Below are 19,849 nucleotides of genomic sequence, written 5' to 3'. Positions count from 1 at the left end.
ATTCATCCATTTGTGGACATTTAGGTTGGTTCCATGTCTTAGCAATCGTGAATAATGCTGCAATAAACATTGATGTGCAAGTGCTTTTCTGACTGAGCATTCTCCTGTCCTTTGGGTAGATACCCAGAAATGGGATTGCTGGATCAAATGGCAGGTCTTTGAGAAACCTTCATATTGTTTTCCATGGCCAATTTACATTCCCACTGACCATGTAGGAGAGTTCCCCTTTCACCACATCCCTGCCAACACTTCTCACTTTTTGTATTTTTAATCTTTGTCATTCTGACAGGGGTTAGGTGGTATCTCATAGTGGTTTTAATTTCCCTTATGATGAGGGGTGTTGAGCACTTCCTCATATGCTTTTTGGCTATTCATGTCTAACTTACAGAGATTTTTGTTCAGCTCATTTTTCCATCTTTTTATTGGGAAAATAATTTTTTTCGGGTAAGCTGCTTGAGTTCCCTATGTATTCTGATTATCAGTCCCTTGTCTGAGGCTTATTTGACAAAAATATTCTCCCATTCTGAGGGTTGTTGATTCACACTTGTTACTGTGTCCTTTGCTGTGCAGAAACTTAATCTGATATAGTCCCACTTGTCTATTTTAGGGATTATTGCCTGTGCTTTGAGAGTCTTATTTAAGAAGTCTTTGCCTATCCCAATGTCTTCCAGAGTTTCCTCAGTATTTTCCACCAGTAATTTTATAGTTTGAGGTCTTAGGTTCAGATCTTTGATCCATTTTGAGTTGATTTTTGTTATTGGTGAAAAATTGGGGGTTCAGTTTCATCTTTCTGTAGGTGGATACCCAGTTTTTCCAGCACCATTTGCTAAAGAGGTTTTCCTTCTCCCAATGGTTGACTGATAGGTATCCTTTGTCAAAAATCATTTGGCTGTAAGCTTTGGGGTTTATTTCTTGGGGTTTATTTATTCTATTTCATTGGTCCACCTGTCTGTCTTGTGTCAATACCATACTGTTTTGATTATCACAACTTTATAGTATATTTTGGAGCCAGGGAGTGATATGCCACCCACTCCACTCTTCTTGTACAGGATTGCTTTGTCAATAAGAGGTCTTTTATGATTCCAGACAAATTACATGATTGTCTTTTCTAGATCTGTAAATAATATCGCTGGTATTTTTAAAAATTATTTATTTTATTTTATTTATTTATTCATTTATTTGTTAATTTGACCAGAGAGAGACAGAGGTTGAGAGTGAGAGAGAGGGGAAGTGAGAAAGCAAGCCGCCACCAGATTCAGGACTCAAACCCTGGTCAGCCATGTGGGAGTGTCCAGTGCCTTAACCACCACGCCACCTGCTGGTCCCAATGTCTCTGTATTTTGATTGGAATTGCATTAAATGTGTAGATTAATTTGGGTAGAATTGCCATTTTTATTATGTTAATTCTTCCAACCCAGGAACGTGGGATGTCCTTCAACTTTATTATGTCCCTTTCAATATCTTTTTAAATATTTTTATAGTTTTCTTTGTAAAGGTCTTTGACTTCCTTAGTTAGGTTTATCCCTTGGTATCTTATACATGTTGTGGCTATAGTAAAAGGGATTCCTTTCTTCAGCTCTACTTCATTCAACTTGCTGTTTGTATATAGAAATGCTATAGATTTTTGGATGTTGATTTTATATCCTGCCACTTTACTGTATTCATTTATTACTTTGAGAAGTTTTTTCATGGAAACCTTTGGATCTTCTAAGTATACCATCACGTCATCTGCAAAATAGAGATATTTTCAACTCTTCTTTGCCTATTTGAATGCCTTTTATATCATTCTCTTTTCTGATTGCATTGGCTAAGACTTCCAGCACTATATTAAAAAGCAGTGGAGAAAATGGGCAGCTTTGTCTAGTACCAGTTTTTAGTGGAAAAGTTTTTAGCTTTCCCCCATTCAGTATAATGTTAGCTATAGGTTTTTCATAGATGGCTTTTATTGTGTTGAGAAATGACCCTACTATACCAATCTTAGTGAGAGTCTTAATCATGAAAGGATGTTGTATTTTATAAAATGCTTTCTCTGCATCAATTGAAATGATCATATGGTTTTCATCTTTCTTTCTATTAATATGGTGTATTATGTATGGTCTTGCGTATGTTGACCCACCCTTGAATCCCTGGGATAAACCTACCTGGTCATGATGGATAATATTTGTTATATGTTGTTGGATATGATTTACAAATATCTTGTTGAGAAATTTTGCATCTATATTCATCAGAGATACAGGTATGCAGTTTTCCTTTTTTTTTTTTTTTTCCATGTCCTTATCTGTTTTGGGAATGAGGACAATGGAGGCTTCATTAAATGAATTTAGAAGGTTTCCTTCCTTTTGGATCTTTAGAAATAATTTGAGTAGGACAGGGGTTAACTCTTCCTTAAAAGTTTTGTAGAATTCAGAAGTGAAGCCATCTGGACCTGGGCTTTCATTTGTTGGGAGGTTATTTATTACCGATTCAATCTTATGGCGTGCTATGAATCTATTCGGGTTTTCTATGTTCTCCGGATTCAATATTGGTAGATTATATCCATCCAGGATTTTGTCCATCTCCTCCATGTTCTCTTGTTTGTTGGCATATAGTCACTAATAGTATCCTCTAATGATGTTTTGTATTTCTATTGTGTCTGTTGTAATGTTGCCCATTTAATCAAGTGTTTGATTTACCGGGTTTCTTTCTTTCTTCTTCTTTATCATTCTAGCTAATGCAGTGTCAATCTTGTTAATCTTTTCAAAGAACCAGTTTTTGCTTTCATTTATTTTCTGTATAGTTAGTTTATTTTCTATTTCATTTATTTCTGCTTGAATCTTTATGATTTCTTTTTGCCTGGCATTTGTTGTTGCTGGTGGTGTATTTTGTAGAGGTTTTTGCTATAGGGCACGTGCGCTCGCCAGACAGACAGATAGAGACATAGAGACAGAAAGCTAGAAATCACCCTCCAGGGGGGATGGTTATGCCGCAATCCCTTCTCCTCCATTCTCCTCTCAGGATCTTGGGCATGCACGCACACGCGCCCGGCATGAGTTTTAAGCCACCGGGTCCGGGAGGCGAACCGTGGTCGACTACATGGGAATCCAGCGACATAGCCATTATGCTAACTGCTGGTTCCCAATGTTTTTTATTTCTGACTTAATTTCTTCAGTAGTTAAGAAGTCATTCAGGAGTAGGTTGTTTTGTTTCCATGTGTTCGTGTATTTTTGAGGGTGTTTCTTGAAATTAATATTGAGTTTAATTCCATCATGGTCAGAGAAGATGCGTGATATAGTTACTATGCCTTTGAATCTGTAAAGGTTTGATTTGTATGTATCACATGGTCAGTCTTTGAAAAGGTACCATGCTGGGGAGAGAAAAATGTATATTTCGTGGTCTTAGGGGGGAAAGTTCTATCGATGTCTCTCAAGCCCATTCAATTTATGGTATCATTTAGGTCCTGTATCTCTCTATTTTTTGTCTAGAAGATATTTCTAAAGGAGATAATGGGGTGTTGAGATACCCAACAATTATAGTGTTGCACCCTATCTCTCCTTTTAGCTCCAGCAGTCATTCCTTCACATATTTAGGTGCTTCTGAGTTGGATGCATAGATATTTATAAGCATTATGTCTTCTTGTTGAATTAGCTCATTTACTATTATATAATGCCCTTCTTTGTCTCTTCTTACAGTCTTTGTCTTGAAGCCTATTTTGTCTGAAATCAGTATCCCAACTCCAGCCTTTTTTTGATTTGCATTTGCATGGAATATCTTTTTCCAGTCCTTCACTTTTAGTCTATATGTCTTTGTCCATAAGGTGTGTTTCTTGTAGGCAACAGATAGAGTGTTTCTGTTTTTTATTTTTTAAATTTTAATCCATTCAGCCAGTCTGTGTCTCTTAATTGGAGAATTTAATCCATTAACATTCAACATTATTATCGATATTTCCAGATCTGTTCCTATCATTAAGTGAGCCATTTTATTTGTTGTTTTTTGTTCTCTTTTAACTGTCCATCTGACTTTTAAGTTTTCTTGGAATAACACTCCCTTCAGAACCTGTTGAAGAGCTGGTCTGGAGTTGGTAAATTCTTCCAGGTTTTGTTTATCTGAGAATGTTTTTTATCTTTTTTTCCCATATGAAGGATAATCTTGCTGGGTATAGTATTCTTGGTTGAAATTGTTTTTCCCTCAACACTTTGAGTATATTTTCCCATTCTTTCCTTGCTCGCATTGTTTCTGATGAGGGGTCTACTATTAGCCTGATGGGATATACTTTATAGGTAACTTGATGTTTTTCTCTTGTCAATTTTAGTATTTTGTCTCTATCTGTGGTTTTGGCCAGTCTAGCTATAATGTGTCTTGGAGATGATCTTCTTGGGCTGATTCTATTTGGGGTCCTTTGTATTTCTTGGGTCTGGATCTTTGAATGCCTCTCTAGGTTTGGAAAGCTTTCTTCCAGGATTTCATGGAATAGATTATCAGTGCCCTTATTAGTCTCTTCACCTTCTTAAATACTGATTATTTGGATGTTTGAATGTTTAATGGTATCTAGTATTTCTCATATACTATTCTCATTTTTTTGGCTATTTTCTTAGTCTTCATGATGAATTTTTCTATGGCAGAGATTCTGTCTTCTACATCTGAGATTCTGTCTTCTGTATAATCTAATCTGTTTTTAATACTTTCAAGGGAGGTTTTGATTTCCTGTATTACAGCTTTCATATCTAATAGTTCTGTATGATTATTTTCTATGGTGTGTATTTCCTCTTTCAGATAGTGCAAGAACTTCCTCACCTTCTGGAATTCATCATTTTTTTTCTCCTGCATCATCTGGAGTTTGTTGTCTCTCTTCTCTTGCATCTCTGTTAGCTGTGTCACTATGAATATTCTAAATTCTTTATCAGACATTTCCATGAGTTCCATTGGACTGTTTGTGGATTAAGAGGAGTTGTTCTTTTCCTGTGGGGGAGAGGTATTTTGTTGGTTTCTCATATTTCTTAGTCTCTGTGATTTCTGGTCATCTGATAGGTTATACATTTCTTCCTAATTTTTAGACATTCAATTTGAGTGTTCAGAGGCATGCAGGAGGAGGTGATCAGCAATCTCTTGGCAGTTTCATTTTTCTCCCTTTGTGTAGCAGAGAGGGTGACCTACCACTTTAGAATGGGGTTTGGAGGATGAAGTCTCAGCAGAAAATCTTCAGAGTATTAGTCCCTGAAAACAATAGTTCACAGCTCAAATGCAGCAGTCTTCTCTCGAGTCCTGATACATTTATAAGGAGAAGGAACAAGACAGAGACATGTTTTGCCCCACGTGTTTTCTGCCCTCTCTCCATGTGATACCATGTGCCATCTATGGACTCTATCAATAAGATCCTTACTAGATGCAGCCCCTAAGCCTTGGACCTGTAACTATGAGTTGAGTAAACTATTTTTTTTTTAATTACCTATACTCAGGTATTTTTTTTATTAGCAATGGAACATACTAGAACATATATTATACACAGTCTATGTAATATGAATTTTTCTCTTATTAATATGTTGTAAATACATTCTCCAGGTCAATAACTATCAACTCGCATACTGTTTGTAATAAGTCATACTGAACTCACTGTATGGATGTACCACACTTCATTTAACCAGTCCTCTACTAATGAGTATTTGAGTGGGCAGAACTATTCCCTAACTCACCATCAAAGGCTGCCAGAAGTTTCAGGTTATCTTCCATTTCACTGGTAACTGAGATGGCCTGCTTCACTTTCAGGTTGGTTTCACTAGAGTAAAGGATAACACAAAGTATCAGAGTATAGGACACATACACAATAGCAACACAGGTCTAGGTTCTCATACTTCTTCATGCATGCATGGGATTTTAGAAAACATACGTGGGACCAGCAGATGGCATAATGGTTACATTGCTGGACTCCCAAGTAGTTGACCATAGTTTAAGTCCCAGACTTGGTGGCTTCAAACTTACACTGGGTGTGTATGTGTGTGTGCTCAAGATCCCGAGAGGAGAATGGAGAAGGAATTGTGGCGTGGCCATCCCACCTAGGGGGTGATTTCTTGCTTTCTGTCTTTCTGTCTCTCTCATTCTCTTGGGTGAGTGCACATGCCCTATAGCAAAACTCTCTCTCAAAAAAAAAAATAAATAAATAAATAAAATAAATAAATAAAAGAAAAGGGAAAAAAAAGAAAACAGGTGTGGCTAGTAGAGATAGACTATAGGTTTGAGTCTCGTCCACTGTTCCTCTCATGTGAGCAGTATTGAGGTAAAATGGTTCTGCACAGAAGCTAAGTGTTAGCCCCCTGTCCTCCTTCTATTCCTCTCTCTCTCCCTACAATACCAACTTTAATCAGCCCATGAAATCTAACCGATCAGATGCTCTAGAGAAGCTTAAGAGACATAACAAAACAACCTGGAGGTGGCACCAACTCCCTTCAAGATTAAGAAGCGGGTCCTGCTAAGAACCTGCACACACCTCCAAGGAAACATACTCCTTGCTTCATAAATATTTATAAGACTCATGAAGAGATCTCAATTAACTGTTTGCTGATATAGGAATGCACAGAGACAGAAGCGAAAATGAAATCTACATTTCAAAAAGCTAGTGGGCACCTAGGGGAAAAGTTACGAATGTAGATTGATACAAAACTCCATAGGACAAGCTCTCTGAAGATGGCTCCTATTTTTCTAAGACCTTAGTTTTTGCATATTAATGAATTTCTAGCTCAAGTCCTTTTTAGAACATGGTATTACTATGTACTAGGTAATAAATAATCACTTCCATATTCAAATTTTTTCCCCTGGACATTTTTGGAACTCTATTTTGAAATTTTACACTTCTGTTAACCTCTTCCCTGCCACTCAGCATTATGAAATAGTGCCAGATAGAGTATCTCTAGTTAGAGATTGAGAATATGGAGTTTATTTGCCCAGCTACTGTGCCCAGTGAATGTTCATTTATTGCTATCAAGAGCTCAGTCTTAGACTTGAGATAGGATTTGGCTTCCTATCTTCTCTCTTCTGGGTATCCCTAGGCTCTCTGGCTCATATACTACCACTTCCATCTGAGAATAAAGCTAATTCCCACAGCATGCTCTCCTCCTCTGTGAGAAACCACTCTAAGCAGGCTAAATTGTTTTAATGGTACATCAAGAGAGAACACTTACCCATCCAGTTCTGCTGTTTCTATGAATGTCAGACCGTAGGGCTCACTGCTTGAAAGTAACAGTATATCTGCCTGTGGTCAGAAAACTCAGAGAAGATAAGGAAAGCAGGAGGGTGGGCTCCTAATACAAGCAGTCACTGCAAAAATATGTTCGCTCTAAAATTTTATAGGCATTGCCTGACTCTTTGTCAGCTCCGTCACTGCTACCATGCACCCTCTCCCAAAACTACTCATGCTTTACTTGTAGCTGTGTTGAGAGATGGATAAGAATAAGCTTCTTACCATGAGAGCTGTGGATCTCTGATGCAAAGTGAGGCAGACGAAGCTCATCAAAAGTAGTGGTAGCAAAAGTGCTGCAAGGGTCCTTTGTACCCACTCAAGCCAAAAAAGAAAAAGCCACAGCCAAAAGAGGTACTCACCGTGACTGGCTGATTGTTTTCTAGTTTTACTATATCTCCCACTTGGACATTCATCCATTTGTCCTCCTTTACCCTGTAAGAAAACGACTTTTGACTGTCAGCTTTGACAATTTCCCCAAAGCAGTTTTTTTTTTTTTTGAGAGGTTTTTGCTATAGGGCGCGTGAGCTCGCCAGACAGAGAGAGACAGAGAGACAGAAAGCGAGAAATCACCCCCCAGGGGGGATGGTCACGCCACAATCCCTTTTCCTCCGTTCTCCTCTCGGGATCTTGGGCACACACGCACATGTGCCCGGCGTGAGTTTTAAGCCACCGGGTTCGGGATGCGAACCGTGGTCGACTACGTGGGAGTCCAGTGACATACCCATTACGCTAACTGCTGGTCCCCCAAAAGCAGTTTTGATAAGTAACAAACAAGCATAGGCTAGGATGAATAATGAGACTCAAGGCTCAAGAAAAGCAAACTGGTTTGTGATATATATATAATTTTTTTCCCTTGTTATACTCAAGAATGGGCCCATTTCTCTTGGCTTCAGGTTATAAGGATTTTATTTTTTATTTTGTCAGAGGGCATGTGCACTTGCTGGGGAGAGAGAAAGAGAAAACACTCCCCACGGGACATGGTCATAGGCAATCCCATACCCTTCATCTCTCCCTCCTTTCAGGATTTGGTCCTGCATACAAACACTCCTGGTATGTTTCTCAAGTTGCTGGGTCTAGGACTTGAACTATGTGGCAGACCACATGGGATCCAGCTGTCTTAGCCACCAGGTCACAGGCTGGCCCCACTGTAGGGCTTTCTAAAACCCTATAAAAGTGTAAGTAGACATATGTACACATAACTACTATTATTTTTTAATTATGATTTTTGGTCAACATAATTCAATGTACATCTTTTCGGGTTACAGTATGATTTTCTTAAAACATGCATAAATCAAATCAAGGATATATGCACACTCATCTTCAACACTGATCATTTTATTATGTTGTGCACCTTTGACAATAGCTCTTTTAAAAAATTTTTCAATTTTAATTTACACTTAATCACATATATCTTTTCAGTGAACAACATTGCTTTTTCCAGCATGAATACTATACATATCAGTCAAGACAAAGACATTGCTATATACATTGTCATCAACAAATAGTTTTTTCTTTTTTTCTTTTTCTTTCTTTCTTTTTTTTTTTAAGAGAGAGAGATTTTTCCTATAGGATGTGTGCACTTGCTGGAGAGACAGAGTGTCAGAAAGTGAGACATCATCCCCCACCCTAGGGGTATTGCACACTGCAATCTCTTCCCCTCCATTCTCCTCTTGGGATTTTGGGCATGCATGCATACACACCCAGAGAGTTTAAGCCACTGAATCTGGGACTTGAACCATGGTCAACTACATGGGATTCCAGGGACATAACCATTACGCCATCTGCTGGTCCCTGCTTTCTCTCATATCCCACACTTGAAACTTTAAAAAAAATTATTATTTTATTTAACTTCATTTATATATATATATTTAAATCTGACCAGAGAGGGACAGAGTGAGAGAGAGAAAAAGTGAGAAATCAAGTTGCCACTTCTGGGACTCGAATCAAGTTGGCCATGTGGGAGTCCAGTGCCCTTAACCACCACACCACCTGCTGTCCCCTAAGTGTACTTTTTTTTTGGAGAGGTTTTTGCTACAGGGCACGTGCGCTCACCAGACAGACAGAGACAGAGAGATAGAAAGAGAGAAATCACCCCCCAGGGTGGATGGCCACGCCGCAATCCCTTCTCTTCTGTTCTCCTCTCGGGATTTTGGGCACACACGTACATGCGCCTGGCATGAGTTTTAAGCCACCAGGTCCAGGACGCAAACTGTGGCCAACTACGTGGGAGTCCAGAGACATAGCCATTATGGTAACTGCTGGTCACATAGTTTTTGCTCAATTAAACTCTGCTCAATTAAACTAATTAAACTAAAGTGTTTTTTTTTTTTTAAGAATTACTTAATTTAACTTTATTTATTTACTTAGTTATTTTAATTTGACCAGAGAAGGACAAAGCAAGAGAGAGTGTGAGAAAGCAAGCCACCAGGTCTAGGACTCCAACTGTGGTCAGCCATGTGGGAATCTAGCACCCTCAACCACTATGCCACCTGCCAGCTCCAAGTTATTCTTTTAACACATATTAGATGCATAATTTTCTGAATTTTCAATATAAGAATATATCTTGAAGAGACCACTTACAGAAGAAGTTTCCTTTTGATAACTATAAATTATTCTATTAGTGCTGTACCAGTTTAATTTAAAGGCGTAAAGGCGGCTTGGTGGTATGAGCAGATTCTACTCTAATACTGGCTTTCTTTCCTCTTTTACCCCCCCCCCAACTGTACAGGGACTGTGCTTTCTTCCCCAATAAAGGACTAAGGGAGGATATGCACAAGCATTTTGGAAACAGAAGCCACCCCTTGCAACAATTTTATTAAGCAAAGGACTTAAAGAGCTAGGAAAGAGAGGGCATGTCTAGAGACCACTGTCTATTTTGCTGTAGGTTGCAGACTTTCTTTTAAAATCTATCTGCAGGGCATAACATACATCACCACTTTTCCAGGTATACAAAACATGGTCATTGCCAGAATACCTTTTCTGAGAAGACGGCTGCTTTGGGGGGGGGGGAGTTCTTTTTTATAAAAATTCACTCTTAGTCTCAGAGCATTTTCTGATAATGGAAAAGTAGTAGCTACAAACCCTGGAGACAGACATCTGAGTATTCATTTATTTTGTTTTCATTCAACATTTACTCTTGCTGTCCTCCAGCATTCTATCTTAATTTTCACCAGTAAAACACAAAGAGAAAGAGAGACCAAAATATTATGGCTTCTCCTGAAGATTTAAAGGCTTCTGTTTTATTATGTAAGAAGCTGTCTAACTATTATCAGTTTGTTCCTGTACATCATAACAATCATGTGTCCCAGAGTGAGGAGAGGGAAGACATTCCCTGTTGTTGGAAAATATTCTATCCTACTGAGCCATAACTACATTTTTAATTTTCAGGCATTGCATCCTAACTTTTGGCTTAGAAAACATTGTCAGAGAGCTAGAGGAGATAATGACTTTGATCTCAGGGGAGATCGTTCACATCAGATTCTGTTTTATATGAATAGTCCTGCTTGGAGTTCTCTAAGACACTAGAACTTTTCAAACTACAAATACTTTTCAATGCTAGAGAAAACAAAGCCAACATTCTTCAAATGCAAGACTGTACTTGACAAAAAGAAATGAGTCAGGAAAAAAGAAAGGAATGAAATCCAGAATAGTAAACATGTTCTAAAGCTGTTCATGCCTTGGGTTGGGAGGGGATTTCCAGTTTTAATCTAACCTGAGTTTTCATTTCTCCCACCAAAGCGACAAGAGATGCCTGATGACCATGAGAGAAAAAGAGTGAGAACTAAGATCCCCTATAAAGCCAGGACCCTTGAAGGGCAACATCATTAGCAAAAGAGTGGTACTAAAAAAATAACAAATCAACCCATCAGCAAGAATATTTGTCTGTGTTAACCTGGAGTGTTGGGGTCAGTGAACAGAAGACTTTCCCCGAGACTGTAATCTCATGTGATGTGAAGTTCAACTTGTACTTCTTTCAAATTAGGTCTCAGCTGGTGACTACCTTGAGTGAGAAGTAAACACCAATACCCTCCAGAGAGATACAACCTCTCTGAATTCCTGAAAGGAAAGTTTCTCTAAAAATATGCTTGTAGATAAAATTATTGAGAAGTAAAAAATGACAAAAATCACAACTTGGAAAAACATACGAACTTTTTCAATAGCAGCTCTGCTCAGAACCATATGTTCTAGGAAAAGAAGGCTGCTTTCTTGATGTGCTGTTTTAACAACCAGCCTCACTTCTGTGTGTCAAAGTAATCAGATACTGGCTTACAAAGTCTAATCAGCATCTTGCTTGTTATCTCTCACCCTAAAATCACTCTACGAGAGATTCTTCTCTGGCCATTTTATAAAATCCAAGTGATTGAGCTACTTAGGGGAGTTTGACTAAATTAATTTGGTCAGCAACTCCCTTGCTTGACCAGTTTCTAATATACTCAGTTTTGTTCTTTTCTTTTTATTACAATGTTTACAATTTCCCTTTTTTTCTTCTTTTCTTTTTAATCACAATTGACTTTTTGGCCAGTATCTTATGGCAGGTTTCAACAGTTCAAAACACTTGAGGAAACAATCCACCATGAATGAAAATAAACAGACACAATAAACAATAGGGTTAGATGCCCAAGAATATAATAGAATATATAGTAAAAATATATTCAAATAATGGAATTAGATAGTAAAACCCCTTAGCTACTGGGTGTTCTGAAGGATACCATGAAAAAAGCTGGATTTCAGTCATAAATTTCTTCAGGACTGCACTGTCTTGCAATTATGTTTCTGTTCACATTGGTCACTATTCCCTTCACACAATCTCTACTTGTTGAATTCTTCCCTGTCTTTTAAGGCCTAGAACAAACACTACCTCCTCTAGAAAGCCTTCCTTGTTTCCTTTAACCAGCTATGATTGCTCATTTGTATTAATTCCTATATTAATCTTTTTTACCTCTTATGATAGTTTTCATATTTTGCTGTTATGTAGGAATATGCCTGCCTTCTCCCATTCTTGTCAACACTTTACATAACTATGACCAAACAGTCCAGCAATGGAGTGAACGTCAATGCCCTCTAAAGACTTTAACAGAATGGCCAAGAGTCATATCAAAATCCATCAATGTTTGGGACCAGCAGTTAGCATAATGGCTATGTTGCTGGACTCCCATGTAGTCAACAGCGGTTCAAGTCCTGGACCTGGTGGCTTAAACTCACACCAGGCGCATGTGCGTGCGTGCCCAAGATCCCGAAAGGAGAATGGAGGAGAAGGGATTGCACATGGCCATCCCCCTGGAGGGTGAATTCTCACTGTCTCTCTGTCTCTCTCTGTCTGTCTGGTGAGCACACATGCCCTATAGCAAAAACCTCTCCAAAAAAAAAATATCCATCAATGTTTTAAAGATAGATGTCTCCATGCTAACCACTACACTGTGAATAATCACTTGCATATTAATATGTTATATATTAATTGCTTTAATATATATTATTTTATTTTTATTTTCACAGGCTTCCTCTAAGATATTATTAAGAATATAATTTCCACTTCATAGGAAAGAAAAACGAGGCCTAGAGACATCTGAGGTTATAAGGCAACTTCAGAATATGGTAGATCTAGGAACAAATTTTGTCCATTTTGAGGTTCTTTTTCACTGGCCTGAATTACCCTCCCAGAGCATGAGGTACACCAAGTTTTAGCAAAGCCCATACTCTCCCAGTAGTGGGCCTACCTAAACCGACTTTCCTAGAAGAACTTACTTGCCATTCTCCAGTATCCAAACAGGACGGTTGTTGACTTGTTTGTCACTTTGGTGCCTTTTCTGAAATCACACAAGAAAATATTCAGGAATAGATATAAAGCAAATGCATGTAGAGAGTTAGTAGTTTGAAATATTACCCAATACAGATTCCTTTCTTTGCAATTCTCCTTTTCCCCACTCTGAAGCCCTTCTACTATTAAAACTGGGCCAAGGGGCTGACTCTCTATAAGAAGCTGGGAAGGGAGGTTGGAAAAAGAACCTAGCAAGAAAACAGACAAAATCTTGTTTTTAAATATCAAGAGCTAGAGACCAGCAGATGGCATAATGGTGACATTGCTTGACTCCCACCTAGTTGATTGCGGTTTGAGTCCAAGACCTAGTGGCTTGAAACTCACCCCAGGCCCGTGTGGATGCATGCCCAGGAGAATGGAGGAGAGGGAACTGTGGTGCGGCCATCTCCCCTGAGAGGCGATTTTTTGCTTTGTGTCTCTCTGGTGAGCATATGTGCCCTATAGCAAAAATCTCTTTCAATAAATAAATAAAAAACAAGAGTTAAAGCCTTGAGAACAATTTATGTGAGAAATGCAAAAGACAGACTACAAAATGATAGGCAGGACTACTGAATCCTACAGGTGCATGAAAAGCTTAGTATTCTTAACTATACTACTACCCTAACCCCAATCATGGTCAACATACAGAAGCCTCTACAGTGGATGCAGTAGGGGAAGAGGCCAATAACCAAAGACCAAATAGAAGGGAAAGAAATACAGGGCATGTTCTGATAGCAGGACTCTCATGAGTCTCTTGTTGCAGCTGAGATTATTCCCTAGTTAAAAGGTAGGAGTGAGAAGGGGACCAGAGAGAATCTTGGATTTGTGAGAATTCAGAATTTTCCAAATATTTATCCTAACAAGACTGAGTTCTAAACCACTACTAACTAGATGATCATAAATCGGCATGTTAAATTTTTAGTTCTCACTGGAGAGGGTTAGAGGTGGTAATTGTTATAAGCTAAAATGAATCCAGTAATAGAGAATAAAGTTACATTTTTGCAAATCTGAGTTGTGACTAAAATTCAGGCCGCAATACATATTAATCGTGGATTTAATGAGCTAAAGAGCTAGAGAATATTTTGCTCATAACTTTGGTCTAAAAAATCTATCCTGGCAAAATCAGAAGAATTCTCTTAGGGAAATGACAAGCAAGTCAGCAGGACTGTAAATCTCACTAATAGGCATGGTTCTGGGTCCTCACTCTCACCAATTCTATTGAGCCTGCTCTAAGACACAAAGAGGAAGCCACACAACACTTACTGAGAGTCAGTTTCTCTTTCCAAGCCCAGGAAAGGATCGGTCTCTGTTTATGTCAGGAGACTTTCTAAAACCAGAGGGTACCTATCTGTTCATACCTAATAGAACTGAAAGTTAGAAAGGGAAATAGGAGGGGTTGGATAGAAGTGGGATGTAAAAAGAGAAGAAAGAACAGGAGAAAAGGGGAACAGAAGACAGAGGGAAGGAGGGAAAAGGGACATAAAATAGGAGAAGGGGGGGACCAGCAACTAGCATAATGGCTATGTTGCTGAACTCCTGTGTGGTCGACCACGGTTTGAGTCCTGGACCCGGTGGCTTAAACTCATGCCAGGAGGGTGTGCGTGCGTGCCCAAGATCCCGAGAGGAGAATGGAGGAGAAGGGATTGCGGTGTGGCCATTCCCCCTGGGGGGTGATTTCTTGCTTTCTGTCTCTCTGTCTCTCTCTGTCTTTCTGGCAAGCGCATGTGCCCTATAGCAAAAACCTTTCCTAAATAAATAAATAAATAAATAAATAAATAAATAAATAAACAAATAAATAAGAAAATGGGAGAAGGGGGAATAGAGGAAGAAAGGTGAGAACAAAGTCAGAGAAAACTAAGCGGGGAGTGAAGGAAGAACAGGTGATTAAAGTGGAAATGGAAAAAGCCTGGAAGAAGGGCTAGAAGTGGTGACAGTCAGAAGAGAGAGAGAGGCCACGCACTGTCCCTTTCTGGCCATGTATAGATCACTAGTCTTAGGTCTAAGAGATTTACATATTACTCTGGGGTAGGTAAGGAAGCATGGAAGGAAATATCTCTTCCTATTCAGTAGTACTTCATAGCACTGGGTAGCTCTGGGAAGCCCTTCTTGTCCTACAGCCTGATTAGGTACAGTGAGTAATTAGGGGCCCAGAGAACCACTTCACCACGTCATCGGCAGCATCTTTCACTCCTGTTATGGACAACACCACCATCAGGGGTATCACAGTTGTGTACCATTGCAAAGAGGAGATCTCGGGGATCAGCTGTGAGAGGGAAAGGAAGAGAATCTTGGGTCAGACAGCTTAAACCACAAGGTATTTCTCCCAAAACCCTACCACCATTTTTCACTCCCATACGTTCAACTTCTAGTTGCTTTCCACTCTCGTAGCCTGTAGATTTCCCCATTTCCCAAGGGAGGATAAAAGGCTGTAAATTGCTACCCATCTGTCCTGAACTCCACTATAGTAGTCCCCACTTATCTGTGGTCTTGCCTTCCATGGTTTCAGTTACCTGTGGTCAACCTCAGTCTACTGTGGTCCAAAAATAGTTGAGTACAGTACAATATCATATGTTGAGAGAGAGAGAAAGAGGAAAATAACATTGATGCAACTTTTATTATACTATAATGTTATAGTTTGTCTTAATTTATGTTGTTGTTAATTTGTATTGTTGTCTAATTTATAAATTAAACTCTAGGTATGTCTGTTTGGGAAAAAAAATCAGTATATATGGGGTTCAGTACTACCTGTTGTTTCATCCACCAAGGGATTTGGAAGGTATATATACCCTGTAGATAAGTGGGGACTACTGTACTTTTATGTATATATTTATTTATTTGAGAAGTTTTTGCTATAGGGTGTGTGTGCTCGCCATAAAGACAGAGAGAGACAGAAAGTGAGAAATCACCCCCCGGGGGGAGGGTGATACTGCAATCCCTTCTCCTCCATTCTCCTCTCAGGATCTTGGGCACGCATGCACATGTGCCCGGCGTGAGTTTAAGCCACTGGGTCTCGGACTCAAACTGCAGTCGACTACATGGAGTCCAGTGACATAGCCATTACGTCAACTGCTGGTCCCGGGACTATTGTACTTTTATCTTGATGACAAAGGACCATTTCTCTTCTGATAATGAAAGGTAATTAGAGTAGGCAGGGTTAGAATGGATGTGGGAAAACTACATACTCTCCTGTATCTCTTCAGCACAAGGGGAAGTGAGATAATCTGCACTTCTCTTACAGTGTGGGCCTACCGTACCCTGCTCATTTCTTTGTGTTAGCAGTCTATATAAGACTATATATTCTAAACCATTCTCCCTCCTGTTACCTTTCTGTTCATGGAGGACAGGACACAAAGAGGAATAGAGCTGTAGCTGTGGTTGGGGTGGAAAATCTGTGGCCACCTACAGTAAAGCTGAATTGTAGCCATGATGAGGAGCTCCCCTCCCTTGGGATTCAGTGCCTTGTCTCCTTCCTTTCATAGAGGTTTGTTTCCACTGGCTAATCCCGACCACAACTATTCAAGGGCACTGGCCTGAAACTACCCATCCCTTTGCCTGTTGTCTAAAGAGAGAATACATCTCTCAGTTTAGGGAGGAAAAGGATTGTTTATACAAACTGACCCCATAAAAGTTGACAAAGCATGGTGGAAAGGCCCCAAAAGGCAATACCTGTAGGAATAGCAAAATGAGGAAATACGCATTTGCAAGTCTCTGGAACTGTTCAAATAGGTTCAGGGGCAGAAAGTTAAAGATACTATACTTTGAGGTCTTGATGGTATTGTTCTGTGAAGAAAAAAAATCATAATTAGAGGAACAAAAACGAGCTCAAAATTGTGTTGACAGGCAGCTGTGCCTACCTCCTAGTCAACAAAAAAGACCAAGACCGTAATGTGCAATGAAAAAAAGTCGCCAAAGTTACCCATACCACAGGGAAGGAGAGAGGAAAGAAGTATCTTATTTCTCCTATGCACTTGAGGACTAAAGAGGATTTAAGGGGATTCAAAATGGCAAGGCTGCTCCAAATGGGACTTTCTTTGAGGCCAGAATGCATGTCTGCTCCTGATAGGGTTCTTTGTTTATCGATGCTATTGATAATAATGATAGTCAAATCAGCACAATAAGAACTTACACTTATTGAGTACTTACAATGTACAAGGTGCTTTTCTAAGCATCAACTCGTATGATTTTCACAACATCCCTATGAAGTAAGCACCACATTATCACCTTTTGAGGATGAGCAAATTAAGGCGCTAAAGTTATTTGCCCATGACCATACAATTAGTTGTAGAGTTAAGATCATACTGTTCCTTGGGCCCTAGTTCATCGGTCCAGTTGCTTGGGAGTCTGTACATTTAGACCAGATTTGTATTTGCACTGTCAGTATGGCAAATGAGTGGAAAAAATGTTAATACACTATTGGATTTTTTATTTCTTTTTTTGATTCAGCTTATACTAGGGCTGAAAAAAACCTCAATTTGTGTTCATGACCGTGGGGATTTTTTTAAATGTCTACATTCTTTCTAATAAACTGTTGGAAGACTTCTTGGCCTTTTAAGTGTCTGGTTTACTGTAATTCATGTATTTACCATTAACTGAAATGGAGTTTTTATTTGAGCAAGAATTTGGTACTAAATATTTTTCAGATATATTTCTTCGTTTCTATTCTTTAAAAATTAAAAAAAAAAATTTATTTTATTTATTTGTCATTATTTTAACTTGCTATAGGGCATGTGTTTTCACCAGAGAGAGAGAGACACACACACAGAGAGACCCACAGAGAGAGGAGAGACAGCAAGTGAGTAAGCACGTGCGTGAGCTGACAGGTTCAGGACTCGAACTACAGTTGCCCACGTAGGACGCCAGTGTGTTAACCACCATATCACCTGTTGACCCACATTTCTTTCTTTCTTTTTTTTCACTTTTATTATTATTATTATTTATACATTCAATTGTTATACATCATTTAGATTGTCAAGAGACTTTACCCAGCATTATATATATCTCAGTCCAGCCCAGTTGAGAATATTATACACATCCTTATGAGCAGATAATAAACCATATCTATGATTCACAAATGTCTTACTTCTTTCCCCCCAAATTTCCTTTCCTATACTCTTACTCTCCCACACTCTCCTCCCACTTTTGTCTCCATAACAATTTTTAATGTGTCCATAACAATTTTTAATGCTTTTATGTCCCCCAGTCTTTCAGTCTCTACCCTAGAGCACCGACAGTCAGTATATGTTAATTGGAGACATACAACGCCTCTCTTTTATGGCCTTATTTGCTTCACTCAGCAACAAATCTTCCATATTCGTCCACTTTCTATCAAATTCCAGGGCCTTGTTATTTATGGCTGAATAGTATTCCATGGAGTATATGTGCACACTTTTTCAATCCATTCATCTGTTTGTGGACATTTGGGCTGGTTCCATGTCTTAGAAATCATGAATAATGCTGCAATAAATAAACTTGTGCAAGCGATTTTCTGACTGAACATTCTCTTGTCCTTTGGATAGATACCCAGGAGTGGAATTGCTGGAACAAGTGGTAGTTTTATTCTGAAGGTCTTTGAGGAACCTCCATATTGTTCTCCACAGTGGCTGGACTGATTTGCATTCCCACCAAAAATGTAAAAGTGTTCCCTTTTCACGACATCCCCTCCAGCACTTATCAATTTTTTTTTTTTTGAATCTTTGCCATTCTGACTGGGGTTAGGTGGTATCTCATCGTGGTTTTGATCTGCATCTCCCTTACGATGAGGGATGTTGTGCATTTTTCCATATGCTTTTTGGTTGTTTGTATGTCTTCCTTTGAGAGTTGTTTTTTCAGCTAATTTTCCCATCTTTTAATTGGGTTAATAATTTTCTTCCAGGTAAGCCGCTGGAGTTCCCTGTGTATTTTGGTTATCAGTCTCTTATCTGAGGCACAGTTAACAAAAATTTTCTCCCATTCCGAGGGTTGTTGATTCACACTAATTAAAGAGTCATTGCTGTGCAGAAACTTAATCTGATGTAACCCCACCTGTCTATTTTGGGGATTATTGCCTGTGCTTTGAAGTCTTTGCCTACCCCAATGTCGCCCAGAGTTTCCCCAGTGTTTTCCACCAGTAGTTTTATACTTTGCAGTCTTAGGTTTAGATCTTTGATCCACTTTGAGTTGATTTTTGTTAATGGTGACAGATAGGGGTTCAGATTCATCTTTCTTCAGGTGGATACCAGTTTTTCCAGCACCATTTGCTAAAGAGGTTTTCCTTTTCCCACTGGATTGATTGGTACCCTTTGTCAAAGATGAATTGGCTGTGTGTTTTGGGGTTTATTTCTGGGGTCTTTACTCTGTTCAATTGGTCCTTGTATCTGTTTTTGTGCCAATACCATGCTGTTTTGATTATCACAGACCTGTAATATATTTTGGGATCAAGAAATGAGATGCTATCCACTCCACTCTTCTTGCACAGGATGGCTTTGGCAATATGGAGTCTTTCATGATTCCAGACAAATTCTATGATTGTCTTTTCTAGATCTGTGAAGAATGTCTCTTGTAATTTTGTAGCGATCACATTAAACATGTAGAGTAATTTGGGTAGGATTGCCATTTTGATTATATTAATTCTGCCACCCAGAAACATGGGATGTCCATTTTCATGTGTCCTTTTTGATTTCCTTTTTAAGATTTTTCACAGTTTTCCTTAGAGGTCTTTGACTTCCTTGATTAGTTTTATTCCTAGGAATCTTATACTTCTCATTGACTATGGTCAATGGAATTATTTTCTTCAGTTCTCTCTGTATGCTTGTTGTTTGTATATAGAAATGCTATAGATTTTTGTAAGTTAATTTTTTTTCTTTTTTTTT

General features: G+C 38.8%; 1 protein-coding gene across 8 annotated transcripts in view; it reads right to left on the bottom strand.

Moving 5' to 3' along the window:
- Positions 1-19,849, bottom strand: part of LOC102475727 (phospholipid-transporting ATPase FetA) — a 156,083-nt gene that overhangs the window by 44,250 nt on the left and 91,984 nt on the right. For 7 of the 8 annotated variants that reach the window (XM_006143188.2, XM_006143185.2, XM_006143187.2 and 4 more), the window contains 6 exons: positions 16,668-16,781; positions 15,166-15,264; positions 12,950-13,011; positions 7,567-7,639; positions 7,149-7,219; positions 5,667-5,749 (listed from right to left, as the gene is read on the bottom strand). In XM_006143188.2, the coding sequence (XP_006143250.1) occupies positions 5,667-5,749; positions 7,149-7,219; positions 7,567-7,639; positions 12,950-13,011; positions 15,166-15,264; positions 16,668-16,781 (502 nt within the window). Of the gene's footprint in view, positions 1-5,666; positions 5,750-7,148; positions 7,220-7,566; positions 7,640-12,949; positions 13,012-15,165; positions 15,265-15,511; positions 15,532-16,667; positions 16,782-19,849 lie in introns of those variants that run through there. The other variant, XM_006143190.1, reaches the window with a different exon arrangement.

Source organism: Tupaia chinensis, unplaced genomic scaffold (genome assembly GCF_000334495.1).
Source record: "Tupaia chinensis unplaced genomic scaffold, TupChi_1.0 Scaffold000093_1, whole genome shotgun sequence".
Classification (NCBI taxonomy): Eukaryota; Metazoa; Chordata; class Mammalia; order Scandentia; family Tupaiidae; genus Tupaia; species Tupaia belangeri.
The sequence above is the reverse complement of the archived record's forward strand: the minus strand, read 5'-3'. Positions and strand labels throughout refer to the sequence as shown.